Here is a 14,640-nt window from a genome sequence, read left to right as displayed (position 1 = left end):
GATGTAATGCTGTTGTTTTAATTATATTTATTGGTTTTATTGTATGTGACTGATTTTTATTTGTATGTGATCTGCCCTGAGCCCGTCTGGGAAAGAGCGGAATATAAATGGACCAAATAAATAAATAAATCTTATCTGTCCTGAATCTACTGCTGATTAAGGTAATTGAACATTCCCAAGTTCCAGTGTTTTACACAGGGGAGGAAAAGTAATCACTCTTTCCATAGTGTGCACAATTTTATGAACCTCTGGGATATCCCCCTTACTTGTCTTCTTCTACAGCTTTCAAGTACTCCAGTCACTTTTTCATTTTTGTTACTTTTATTGGTACTTTTTCTAATTCTCCGATGGGCAACCAGAAGTGCACATAGTATTCCCAGAGACATTTGTTTACCTGCATGAATACATTTATCATAAAAATAATGCTATATCTCTTTTTACAATCTGTTTGCAAAATGCTCTGTATCTTGTTAGGTACCCTTTCACCATTTATGGTTTTTGTTGGCTTGTCTTTTGCTACTGTCTAGAAAGAGTGCAGTAACATAATCTTGGGTCAATGCAGTCTAAGTAGCTTGTAAAGGATTTGCTACGGATGAAAGAAAAGTACCCACCTCCACATGCATCCTTTTAACTTGGAGGCGAAACTCTTAATCCCTGAGGTACAGAGAAGTTTCTGTATTCATTCAACTGAAAGCTCTGCTTACCTACCCACAATCTGTTTTTTTTCCTAATTTTTATCAGGGGTGTCAAAAATACGGCTTGTGGGATGGAACCAGCCCCTGCAGGTCTCCTATCCCATGAACAATTGGTTCTCATCTTCTTCCTTGCATCTCAGCTCACTTTTGCTCAGTTTTCTCCTCTCTTGCTTCCTGCTTCACAGAGGAGAGAAAGAAAGTCCATCCTCTTTTCCCTCAGTTGGCTGAAGGCTCCCCTCCCTCCTCTGGGGAGGAAGTGAGGGGGAAAGAAAGAGCAAGAGAGGAAGAGAGAGAGTCCCATGACAGGTTTAAGACCAACAAACTTTTATTCCGGGTATAAGCTTCTGTGTGCGATCACACTTCTTCAGAGAAAGAGAGAGAGAGAGGGAAGGAGAGGGGAGTGAAAGATCAAGAAAAAGAGAGAGATCCCCTTTCCAGTTCTTACAGATGGGTGGGGGGAAAGAAAGCTAACAGCACAGCTTGCAGTCTTTGTTAGTGGAAGGTAGCAAGAGTCCTCCAGTAGCACCTAACAACTAAAATTTTGTGACAGGGCTTTTAGCTTCCATGAGTGACTCTCGCTTCTTCAGATACAGCTTGAATGTGAGTCCTGGAGAGTGAAGTAATTTCAGATGACAAATGACAACAGCAGGCATTGGTAACGAGAGAAGAAACCTAGGTCTCAGTTCAGTCCAGCAGGATGCATTGTCTTGAGCTTCCTTATCAGTTTCTTATCTCCCTTTGACTTTACTTTGTGAGAGAACTGCTGCTCTTAGATCAGCAACCAAATGTCCTGGAAGGTTAAAATGTTCCCCCACTGGTTTTTGAATGTTGTAGTTTCTAATAACTGCAAAAGGAGTAAAAGTCCAGTAGCACCTTAAAGGCTAACAAAATTTGTGTTAGGGTATTAGCTTTCGTGAGTCAGGGAGTGGCAGGCAGAACAATAACTGCATAGAAATGTTGCAGAAGAGTGGAAGGTAGATTTCCCCCCCCCCTTTTCTTCCAGACTCTTCAAACTGGCAGTTTCCTGCATCAATAATCGAACATCACAGAAATTCGGCAATGTATTACATAGAACAGCCTGGAAGACAGATAGTCTGCTGTGTCAAAATATTTGGCACTCCAGACAGGAAAGTACCTTTTCTTGTCACTCATTGTGCCTTAAACCTCTGAATCCCTATTTATTCATTCATCACTGTTGTCAGCTGCTTGCACTGAAATATGTCCTCTCTGTGACCTACCAGGGTGGGGGGTCAGGAGTGCCATGCTTTAGACTAACTCTGTCTGTATGTGCCAAAAGCAGGAGCCCTGACTGAGTTTAAAGACAGTGCTTCAACAGGGGGCTCTTCTGTGTCATTTAGTTTTTACCTGAACTCCTCATGTCTACGAATTTTCATGCATCTGAAATTCTATTGAGAATGCAGACAGCTGCTTAGTACTGGATGCATTTTAAATGTGTTGGAACTAAGGTAAGAGAAAATTTGGGGAAGGGCCATAGCTTAGCGGCTGAGCAGATGTTTTGCATACAAGAGCAAATGTTTCCAGTTTCATTTATTTTTCATCTTTGCTTCTCTTTTTGGCAACAGTTGTGGTTCTCTGCTCTTTGCTATTTGTTTTGTAAATTCCTTTGCATCATATACACAAGTTGTAAAAAAATCTAATGCAGTATCTATATGTGTAGTGCACACTATACATATAAGCATAATGTTACAGTGGCAATTTATGAACACACTGACAATGCCAAAATGTGTTTTATGGAAACAAATCAGTACGAACAGATTGGAAATTGTGTAAAAATGAAGAGTCACAGGTTTGATTTGTGCCACAGAAAAGTGAATTCGAAACAGGATTTGTGACTTGAAGTGACAAGAATGAGAAAGTTGAAATCGTCCTTAGACCCAAAATGAATCTCTAGCATCATCAGTGACAAATAATTTCAGGTAGTAGGGCTGGTGTGGATAATCACTGCTTCACACTATAGAGCTGGTGACAGTTGGAGTGGACGATATTGAGTAGCACTACAAAAGAACTCTGTACCTTCAGTTGTTTGACCTGCATTTTGGTGTTTGAACCGGGTTGTTTTAAGTTTAGGAATGAAATTGTAGCAGTGACTTATAGACAAACATTGACAATAAAAGAATATTGCTGCCAGTTTGGCATCCTAACTTGCATCTCTCTGTAGGGTGATCACTCCTTTGCTGTGTTGTGTTGATGACTCAGGATCACTGGCTGAGCTCTCTGTAATGGCGATACATTAGAAGGTTCATGGCTGACAAGGCAAGATATTCGGCAGTTTGGGATCATTTTGTTAAAAAGAAATCACTTGGCAGTGAGACTGGGATTTTCTGTCCTCTTAAATAATCATCTGTGAACTTCACTACCTTTTTCACCTGGCTCCAGACTACTTGGAGGGAGGGCAGGAGAGTAATACTGCTCCTCATACAAATCCTTGGTACTTCCCTCTACTGATTTCTCAGTAAAAATTACCCATTTGTCTGTCTCCCAAGTTCTTGATTTTAACTAGCTTCCATTCTACAATGTAGCTGTTATTATCCCATGATTGCTATTTTTTTCTTCCCCCTCTTTTCTTTCTTTAAATTTTCTTCTTGTTTGATAAGAGGGTTTTTAGAATTTTTTAAAATACCAAAAAACATGTAAAATAGGCCCGCGCCCCCCCCCCCCCAGGTCATCAGCTGACCAATTATGATAGATCGCAGTGCAATTCTAAACAGTTATACCCTTCTGTATCTATTGCAGTTATTGAGTTTAGAAGAATCCAAGTGGGAAAACTTGCAGGAGCGACCCTTCCGTTCTCCCTCCTTTGTTTTCTCCCCACTCCCCCTATCTCTCAGTCTCTCACTCTTTCTCTCTCCCTCCACTCTTTTTCTTACACTCTCTCTTCCCCATGCCTGCCACTTTTCACTTTTTCTCTTCCCCATCACTATTTCTTTCTTTTTTCTGCCTCACCAGCTCCATCGCTCTCTTTTAGGAATGGGCACAAAATTCTGGCCAAACTTGGGCCAGTTCAGAGCTTGGGATGCTCGGGGTATACACATTTCCTGACCATTTATCAAACTTTTGGCAGGTTCAGTTCAGCTGTCCAGGGCCAGCATTTAAACCTAAGCTCCAGACTAGCTCCATAGAGTTTATTTGGGATGCAGCAACTATATTCATCTTACCCCATCAGTCAGAGGGAGCCAGACTGGGAGTCAGGTTCCAGAAGTACAGGACTAAAGTTTTGTCTGTGGTAAGTTGAGGGGTTAAGTGAATTCTGACAGCCCTATCTGGATTCTTGATTCTGTTGTCCTGATCAAGCAATTACAGAGCAAAAGGGTCAGTTTTGTTTGTATGAATGTCAGTGTTCAATTGATATAATTGCTCTGGGGTGGAGGGGAGGGAAAGGCGACAGGACAACCTTCTAAGGCCATTAAATAGCCCAAAAGCATGATTAGTTACACAGGAATATGGACTGTAAACTAGGGTTGCCAAGTCCAATTCAAGAAATATCTGGGGACTTTGGGGGGTGGAGCCAGGAGACTTTGGGGGTGGAGCAAGGAGACATTGGGGGTGGAGCCAGGAACAAGGGTGTGACAAGCATAATTGAACTCCAAGGGAGTTCTGGCCATCACATTTAAAGGGACAGTACACCTTTTTAAATGCCTTTCTTCCATAGGAAATAATGAAGGATAGGGGCACCATCTTTTGGGGCTCATAGAATTGGACCCCCTGGTCCAATCATTTTGAAACTTGGGAGGTATTTTGGGGAGAGGCACTAGATGCTATACTAAAAATTTGGTGCCTTTACCTTGAAGCATAGCCCCCCCCAGAGCCCCCAATACCCATGGATCAATTCTCCATTATTCCCTATGGGAATCATTCTCCATGGGAAATAATAGAGTGCCCAGTAGACATTTCCCTCCCCCCCACGCTTTCTAAAGCGGGGGGAGGGCCTCCAAACCAGGGAATCCCCTGCTCCCTCCCTCCCTCCCTCTCACACACAAATACTAACTGGGGCTTGTTCCTGCAGAACTTTACTTGATCTGAAAACAAAAGCAAAACAAAGGGAGGGCCGTTCTCTGAAGCCCTTTCTGTTTTCTGCTTCCTGCTCAGCGCTAAAGGCACATATTTTAAAATGGACCTGCAGGAGCTCTAAAACTACATGGTGATTGTGGGGGGGGGGGCTTCCCCCGGCGGCCAGCTGGCTGGGGGAAAGGAGAAGCCTGTAAAAATGGGGGATCCCCTGCTGGGACCTGAGGATTGGGAAGCCTACTGTAAACTGTATTTTTGCCAATCTGGGATCCATCAGATCATATGTCTTTCCTTCAGCTTTGAACAGGTATCCTTCTCTAATCATGTCTCCCACTCTTCCCCTCCCCAAATACACCTGAGTGGGAAACCTCTGTAATTAATAATTATAGTGTTGGTTGGTATGTAGCAATATAAACAGAAAACCCTACTGGTGAGTTTAATTAACACCATGTCAAGATCCTACTGTTCTGTAACTTGTTTCATTTATAGAGGTATAAAATATATAGTGAAGATTCATGTACATGATAGGGTTGCACAAGTCCATAATGTTTAGTTAAGTAATGAGTTCTAGAATTATCAAAGACTAACCTACAAAGTTGGAATTTATTTTTTTAATGCCTGCTGGCTTCCCCTCCCTCCCCCCCACCCCACAAAAAAGCATTGATAATTTATATGGATTTTATGAATTATGACTTCAAATCCATTAAGGCTTTTCTTTAACTGGCTGTGAAATGGGGGCTTCACATAAAAATTCTTTTAACAATAGCATTAACTTCTTAGTATTTTATGTGATAATGAAATAGGATGGTTTTTATGGTTCTAGTTTTCCTCTTGACTGATTAATCAAATTACCCGGGTTACAGATGTGAAGCATCTTCAGCAATTAGGCACAAAGTCTTCTGCAGTTTGTTATTCTTAGGAAGGCATGAAAATTTGTCTCTCCTGCACAGTTTTCCATTTTTCTGAGCTGGAGTTTTAGATATGTGTGGGACTTTAATGAGATTAGGCAAGGCTTTCCTTACCTGAAGGAACTGCATAGATTGACGTGTGCATCAAATGTGGGTTTGTCCGTAGACTTCAGTAGGATGTGTCAAAAGATGTGTTTCCCTCATTTAACTGGTGTTGAGTGGTGGACACAAATGCAGCTGTGGTGGATATGGGTTGAGAAATAGAGAGAAAGAGGATGGCTCTGAGACAACTGCCTTTTATAATGAAGAATGTCCAGTCCCCCATCCTCTACCAACCTCTTCTATATATTCTGTAGGAGTTGCTTACAGTCAAATAGAAGGGGAACAGACAAACTTTGAATAAAGGTTAAAGGCAAAAGGGCAGGTGTGGTTCTCCCCTAGGCTGTTTGGGAAGCTGTGACTTCGAAATCCCCTCTCTGAAAAGAAAGTGTGCAATAAAGTTAAGTTAGATAGAGAAAGAGTACAGGCTGTCTGTCAACAAATCATAAATGCAGCAATTTTTACAAGGGGGAGGGGCTAACAGGAAAATCCCAGAATAGTGAGCAAGCTTCCAAGTTCCACAGAGCTTTTATGGAGATTGAATGTTCGGCATCATAAAGGGGAGACTTCATTTAAAATGAATGTTGTCATAGTCATCACTTGTTAGAAGTAGTCAGTCAAGAAATATGTCTTCTTTTTATATTGTTGTTATTAATTTTGCTTTTCAAAATATGGTAACCCTATCTAACCTGGAGACCTGTTTATTATTGTGACGGTAATGAATGGGTTAACAAGAAAACTAAGGACGCATAGAGCCTGCGTCAGGTGATCTGAGGGTGGGGGCCAGAGTGCTCGGAACTCTCAGAGGTGATTGACAGCTGAGGAGGGCAGTTAATGACAGACAGGGTCTGAGGGAGACTGCTGAAGAGAGCAGTTGGTCTGAGAAGGAGCTGAGACAGGAGCTGAGGAGAGTCTTCGAGAGAAGCAAAGCTCACTGTTCACTCCATAAAGACAGCCAAGGGGCTGTGTGTGACTAGAGAAGAGTCACAGTAAAAAACCTGCGAGGTCACAGACACAGAGACACTTCTCTTAAGAGCTAAAGAGGTGGTTGAGGGAAAGATGTGGGTCTAGAAGTCTGAAGGGCTGGGAGAAGAGACACCAGTCGACTTAAGGGACTTGGCACATTATACCCAAGAGGCCAACCCAGAATAGTGTTGGAGAGTGAAATCTATATGATCTGTGAAACCTGAAAGACCTAAGCAAAATTGATATTATAAAGCCTGAACTACGAAGAAACTGTTAACTGCTTGAGATACAATATAGCCCATGTATATATTTCCCATTCCCCAGTTGAAGATGGTGTGTGTACGTTAATAAATTTCTGTGGTTTACTTTAAAGTTCTCTGGTGCCAGTATATTGGGAAAACTATCAAAGCTGCTGTGGTCCCCTACAAACTGAGTTTGTATCCATCTGAAAGCAAAACAAAAACCCCGAAGAGACTACTATTGAGAAATCCATATTACACCCACCCCTTGAGTTTCATAATCGTGAGGTAAAATTCAAAAGGAAGAACTGAGGTGGAAGAGGGGCTGGGGTAGCCATAAGCCGCATATAGAAGCGATCCAGTGAGACTGTGAGGCGCGCTGTTATAGAGGCCTTTCCTTTCAACATTTTGTGGTTCACTCACTGAGTTAATATGTGAAGGCATGTCACTCACTTTTCAAAAGAGAGTGGTTTAAGATAGAGTAGTACTTACTTGGAAGATGATTTTTGTAGAAAATCTTAATATATCTTCTATGTCAACGCATTGTAATGGCCTCATTCTAAGGCTGTTGTTTGTTTGTCTGACACACACTTTTTGAAAGGTAGGCTGTAAGCCAGTAGGTTTGATTTTTATCTTATGATTTGGAAGTCCCTTGGAAATAAGTATTACTTTTATCTAGTTAATGCTGAAGGCTTCTTATAACTTGTGGGCATAAAGCTTTGCCTACACTTCTGTTTTTACGATTAAGACCTCAGCAAGCAGATAATTCTCGCTGTGTTCTTTTGATCTGCTCAGAGAGCTTCCCGAGGCAGAGTTTTGGTGGTCTCTCTCACTAAGCCGATATCAAGAAGTGCAGACACTGGGAGTCCATTGTATGAGTTCCGGCTAATTCTACTGAGGCAGTGTTGCAAGTCCCGTTGATGAAAACTAAGAAGATTAAAGGAAATAATCTGGGAATCTTTGTCAGTGAAGTTTAAATTCTCGTAAGCCAGCATCATGGGCACGGGGATTAGTAAAGAAGAAAAAAAAATTCCAGACGAGTTTCCTTTTCGTTTATGCTTACCCCAAAAGGCTTCCTTTTTATTATACCCCTCAATGTGGAAAACTATAATAAAGAGACAGTAACATGGCTAGATTTGCAGGTTCATGGTTGACTTTGTAGTGCTGCTGTAACATAACCTTGTCTTTATTTGCTGACATTGGAAAGTTTACGCTGGAATGTTGCTGTAACATTTCCTCGCCTTTTACCTTTTGTACTTTATTAATAATTTTCAGACTTCCTGACCCCCCCCCCCCAAAAAAAAAATCATTTCATTTGTTTCATCTTCCAGAATCCATCCATTGTTCCCCACATACCCTTGTGCCAACTGTGGAAATGGTCACATGCAGCTGCACATATTATGCCTACTGTATATGAAAATCTGTGTATACGGAATATTTTGGATATTGAATATTTTAGCAAAAATGCTGTTCCATTATATTCCTAAATAATTACTCCTAGCACCTCAATTCAAGCTTATCTGGCAACCAGGTTCAGGTGACCTTTCTAGAAATTGCTGTGATTGTTGGAAATGGAAAGGCACTTTCTTCCAGCTTTTGTTTGGCATCTCAGAGAGAAAGCGATGGATCTGCCTTTCAGCTGCTCTGTCAGAAGCAGCAGCTAACTCCCAGTCACATGTGATTGTCTTATAGCTTCCTCACTCCTCGGCTGTGATCACACATGCTAAATAATGCAGTTTCAATCCACTTTCACTGCACTTTCCAGCTGGATTTTACTGTGTGAACTGGCAAAATCCAGTTTGAAAGTACATTGACAGTGGATTGAAACTGAATTATTTAGCATGTGTGATCACAGCCCTAGTGTCCTGGTTACAAGTTGAATTGCTGTGTTGAATGATTCTTCTGAATATGCTGCCATATAATGAGGGGAAAATAGATCATATCTTGAATGGATTTACCTTTTGAGGCATGTCCAAACTGTGTTCATGCTTGGAGCAGGGCATGTGAATGCTCACCAGATTGTTCAACATATCTGCATACCAAGTATTGGAAGTTTCTGTCTATCAGATGGCCTGCAGCTTTTGCAAATGATACATCCTTGCCTATTGCAAAAGGTTGTTTATTCAGTTGTACATCAAGTATCTCCCAAGTGTACTTATTTTCCATTCTGATGCTTTGTCCCAGGTGCACACTACTGCTTTACCAAAACACTCACATATTTGGCATGCACACAGTCCCCCCGCAAGGTTCATCCATCCATGAAAAAACCCCGACATTCTAATTTTTATGGTGGCAGGAGGAAAGTTGTGAAAGTTCTACTAGTAGTTTTTTACATTTTAAAAGTGCTCACTTCTAAAGATACCTGTTCTTCTAGCTGTATTGTGAAACAAGAGTGGGAAAAGCCAGTAAGTGGACACTGTTGGTATATATATTTTCACAGGTGGAAACAGAGAGGACCAACTGTTGTAATGATTGGAGATGCTTCCCAGAGTCATACAGAGTCATGTGCCCATTATTTTGTTCTCTGTTGCACTGATGTTTAGATGTACCATATTATGTCCAACAAATAAAGCTACCTTATACTGAGGCAGACCATCATGGCCAGAATTGTCTGCTCTGACTGAGAGCAGGTCCTTAGAGTTTTAGGTCAATTTCATTCACAACACCAACTCCCTGATCCTTTAAAATGGAGATGACATGGAATGAACCTCAGATCTTTACTGTATAATGAAGGGACATCTCCTCTCCAGTTGGTTTATTTAAATAGAGGAATCCATGTAATAGTATGATGCAATGGTGGTTCCAGGTTTTGGGAAGTCTTAGAGAGATAGTGCCCAGGGGCCCCTTTCTGCCCACCACCAAACCCTCTTCATGGCACCTTTTCCATTCACCCCACCTGTATATACCCCTTTCTCACTGTGAATTCTTCCCCTTCTCACAAGCAGTCACAGCTGCCTGCATCACATTCATGGTCAACAACAGCACTGGCTGTTGTGTGCAGCTGTTGTGTTCATCAAGGAGCCTAGATGGTGGAGTGCTTGCAAGCTGATGTGCAGAGAGAAGGCACATAAACATGTGACAGGGGAGGTGAAGAAGCGGGTGGGGCGGTCTGTGACAGAGGACTCTGCCAGAAGCTCTTGGGCCCTGGCAGCTGCCCCACCTCAGATTATGCTGATGCTGACCCTGGTATGATGTATGATATTTTGTTTTATATGTTCAAATTATTAGCATTAATATCCTTTAAAATATTATTTTGTCAGGAATCTCTCTCTCAAGCTGTCGAAAGATGTTGATCGAGGGGAACCCCGGTGTCCTCGTGTCAGTCAGCTGGCCAGCAGCCCATCTATGGAGTGGCCTTTTGCGACAATGGAAGAAGGTGGCGGCGGGATGGAATCTCTGCCGTTCCGGCTGATGATGCAGGACTGCACAGCTGTGAAAACGCTGCTGCTGAAAATGAAGCGAGTTCTTCAAGAGGTAGGCGCTTCAATGGCCCTAAAGATTAATATTATTTCATGACCATTCTGGAAAATACCAATATCATTATGTCAAAGAGTTGTCTTGCTTTTACAGCATTTCTTTTTGCAATAATTATTTTCCATATAAGTGCCGCTAAGGATTTTATTACTGATAGATCCTTAATTGTGAAATATAAATCATGGTTCCTTCTGATGATTTGCATACTTTTTTGACTGATGAAGGAAAGAGAGGGAAATGAAGCACGCTTGGGTGCCTGCGAGGGTGAAAGCAAGATGGAAAACTGACAGGAAAATGAAATGGAAATAAAAGTGCTAGAACTGTGGAAGAGATGAAATGGTAAATAAAGCTTACTGAAGGTTGGTGATCTCGATTGAAAAAAAAAATAGTTCCTGGGCTTGTGGAATATTTGTGTGCTTTTCTGGTTGCTCCATACCAAAGCAGTCATCTGATCAGTTAATTGTGCAGCCAGATGGATTTTCCTCCAGCATTGATGTAGGATTGCTTAAGCATACCATCAGAAGCTGCAAATAGGTTTGACAGCCTAGAAGACCCTCTGGATGGTTGCGTCACCGCTGCTTCCATAGGCATCATATGACAAGGAACCTCTGACTGTAACTGGGTTCTTTGAAACGTGACAGTTGTCATTTGATAACTGGGTTCTTTGACACGTGACAGTTGTCATTTGATGTTGCAGTCATTAGAGATGAGAATGTGTGCATGAGCAAAGCTTGCTTTATGTATTGTATTTGTGTATCATAAATCATGTCTCAGTAAATTCTTACGAAGATTCTCAACATCTTGATCTATCACTATGACATGAAGTGCATTCAATGTCAAGTGTGTAACTTGCGTCAACTTCAGCAATGATATTGCACTTCAAAATCAAAGCAGAACCACCAGCAATATTTGTGTGTGGGCATCTTAGTTGCATGGGGATTGTGGCAAAAGAGAATGTTACAGGAATTTCCTAGGAAATTATAGCATTATGGTGGGGTATCATTTGCACTTGCTAATGCTGAGTTATTTTACAATAGTTTTAACTTTTATTTATTGTCCATTTACATACCATAAGGTGCCCTGAGGCCTATTTTTAGGGAAGGGCAGCCAATAAATTGAACTAAATAAATAAATAATACATTTCTGAAGACTATAAAAGAAAACATTAAAACTTTCTGCACACATTACTTACTCATGATCTTACATGATCTAGAAACTAGAAGGAAAAAGAATGATGAAGCCTCCAAATTCTCCTTGAGAAACAGCCTGGCCAAACCTGGAAACAGTGAGAAGGTTCCAATATTCTCAATATAAAGAACTCTTTTGGGATTGACATATGATGCCATCCCCTATCAGCTGAACATATATTCCAAATTGCTGGCAAATTAAGAGGCAGTTGTAAATTTATTCAGCTCTCCCATGTTCCTTCAGCTAACCAAGTTTGTAATTAACTAGTGTAGCATTGCTGATTGATTCAACAAGTTCTCATTTTAAGCGGTCTCATTTAAAAAAAAAAAAATCAATGAATCCATGCTAGAAATGGGCAATTCCTTCATTTCATGCCGCTTTGACACTCATTTCAAGTGCATGTGAATTTAAATAAAAATTAAAAGGCATTGGATTTAGCATTGGGATAAGTTAAATCTTTAACTCCTTACTTCATGGTAGCTTAGAAATGTATCCTTTGCAGTCTATTCTTTCCTTTTTGACAGCTTCCTGACAACCATTTACACAGTCAAAAGATTTGTTGACAAGTGATCCAACATCTTGGCATTCTCTTTTCAGAGAGAACAGTTAGGAATGATGACTGTAAAGGCCATGTGTGTAAGTGTGTTGATACAGGAAGCAATCTTTATAGAAGTTAAGGTCCTGAAACAGAATTTAAATTTCAGTGATGGTTCATGCCACTCACCATTCTGACAGGTATATTGTAGGAAACAAAGCATTTTAAGCTATTCTTTGGTGGTATTTTTATGTGTGTCTGTATCTTTGGGGGTATATTTATGTGTGTGTTTGTACTTGTGTGTCTGAAAGTCATGGTTGAATCCTGGAGACTCCTAGTGGGGCTTGGACATTCAGAGAGATGGCTTGCTGTTGCTGCCTCTGCATCCCAGCCCTGGTATTTCTTGAAGGTCTCTCATCCAAGTACTTGTCACAGTTGGCCTTGCTTAGCTTTCAAGATCTGACAAGATTGGGCGTGTCTGGGCTATACAAGTTAGGGCATTTGAAAAGATTCTTGATTATTAGTTAGTTTAAAGGGCTTTATCAGTGAGAAAGTGCTCTCTGGGCAAGTGATCACTAACCATAGAATGAGCCTCTTAATAGCAACCTCTTGACCAATACTTTGGATCTGTGTGCTCTCTCTCTCTCTCTCCCCCCTACCACTTTAGTGCTGGGACTGAAAGCAAGCAAAAGAGGGCCCATTTGCTGATAGGTAGTACTTCTTTATGGGTGGAACCTAAAGAAACTTAGCTTGTGGGTGCAAGACCAGATGGTTTATTATGGCCTGAGTGATTAGAAGAATTACTGGCTATGTGTAGGTGAAAGGGGGATATTCATTCATTTTGTATTCCAGTCTATGATAACACTGGCAGGGGAACCACAGGAGTAATTCATGTTCTAGAGACAGGGCTACAAGAGAGAAAGCTGCACTTTTCTTGGCCTTCTGTTTTTTCCTAGTCAACACACACCTCATCTACTTCATTGTGCCTCAAACCTTAATTCTAGTTCCAGATCCCTTGACAACTGTTTGTAGGAAGAATAATTGGGTCTCTTGTTTGGCTACCTATGTGCTTCACTGACAAGATCACCACTGATAATACTAGCCCAGTGAGGGTTATGCTGCCATTATTTCAATTACCCATTATGAATTTTCAGGGTGTTTTTTTTTTTTTTGGCCAAATGAACAGTGAAAATGAGCCAGGTTCCTAGTTATCCATTGTCTTCTTTTGCTATGTTGCCTCAAGCTAGTAATTCCAATCCCACCTGATCCTTCTTAACAACACCATTCTGTCTTCTAACCCTGATCAGTTTGCTTGCACCTAAGTTTACAAATAATTAGCAAGCAATAAATGAAATAATGGAAAATGCTTCTTTTCTGTAATCCTGTGAGCTGAGTAATATGGTACTTAACGATGGTGGAGATAAAAACATTACTGATAATAGGGAAGACAGTTTAGTAATGTTAATGATAACAAGGCTCCTAATGAGTTTTCCAACTCTTGTTAATAAAAGAATACAGAAAGTAGAAGGGGGATAAGAAAGAGAGCGCAGCAGACAGAGGAGTTCCTGACCCATGTTACACAGTAATTGAATCTCCTAACAACTTAATTGGATTGAAGGAATTAAAATGTCAAGTTGTCAAACATAATTTTCTAATATTTAAAGCAACACTAACTACATATACAGGAACGTAAAGAAGTGATGTCCACTTTTGGACTCGCCTCTTCTGACACAGAAATGAACACTTATTAATAATTTGGTTTTCTTGCCCTTTTGTTCTTGATGCAGGCATTAAAGACATAATATCATTGGGCTCATTTTAGAGGATGATATTAAAATAAACAAACTGGTGCAAGAACTGAAGACTAAAAGGTCCAAAACAGATTTTTTCCCAATACATGAATTGTGTGAGGTTTGCTTCTGTCACTGTCAACTTGCCTCTGATTTGTGGTGACCATATGAATCAGTGCCCTCCCAAACATGGTATCAGTATAAGCCTTTGGAGAAAGGCTTGAAAACTGGAGGCTGTGGCTTCTTTGACTGATTTGATCCATCTTATTTGGAATTGAGTGTCGACCGTATTGGTACTGGACTTTGCCATTAGGAAACTGAAATACATGAGAGTCATTCTCTTCAGATAGTCTCTTCTCTAGTAGCTAATGGCTGACTACATGCCGGTAGTTCACAGGCTGGGCCTGGGGTTGATAGTACCCTGTAGCCTGTGTAACAGTCAGTTGTGAACTGAGGATTCTTGTCACTTTCTGCATGTGTGGTGGCACTCTGGACTGTGATGCATATGGATAAGGATTTCCCCAATGTGATGTTTTCATGACCAGAAACTGTAGGAGGGGTGCTTCATATGTGTGACAATCTGAACTGTGCCTCAAGTATGTAGGAAATGAAGATAGCCGATAACTCACATCTCACCCAGTGGTTAAATGCTGCTGTCAATGCATGGATTTAGAAAGGGGTAAATGGGCTTTCCATGGTATTATAGGAGAAAAGTTTCTG

General features: G+C 40.9%; 1 protein-coding gene across 3 annotated transcripts in view; it reads left to right on the top strand.

The window, feature by feature from the left end:
- CCSER1 (coiled-coil serine rich protein 1) overlaps positions 1 to 14,640 on the top strand; it is an 892,842-nt gene that overhangs the window by 256,451 nt on the left and 621,751 nt on the right. For all 3 annotated transcript variants that reach the window (XR_009555820.1, XM_060247055.1, XM_060247056.1), the window contains exon 5: positions 10,194 to 10,407. Coding sequence is in view for 2 of the 3 variants with exons in the window: in XM_060247055.1 (XP_060103038.1) it covers positions 10,194 to 10,407 (214 nt within the window). In the remaining variant the exon portion in view is untranslated. The remainder of the gene's footprint in view (positions 1 to 10,193; positions 10,408 to 14,640) is intronic.

This window comes from Heteronotia binoei, chromosome 9, assembly GCF_032191835.1.
Source record: "Heteronotia binoei isolate CCM8104 ecotype False Entrance Well chromosome 9, APGP_CSIRO_Hbin_v1, whole genome shotgun sequence".
In the NCBI taxonomy this organism is placed as follows: Eukaryota; Metazoa; Chordata; class Lepidosauria; order Squamata; family Gekkonidae; genus Heteronotia; species Heteronotia binoei.
Note: the sequence above shows the minus strand (reverse complement) of the source record. Positions and strands in the feature narration are given on the sequence as shown.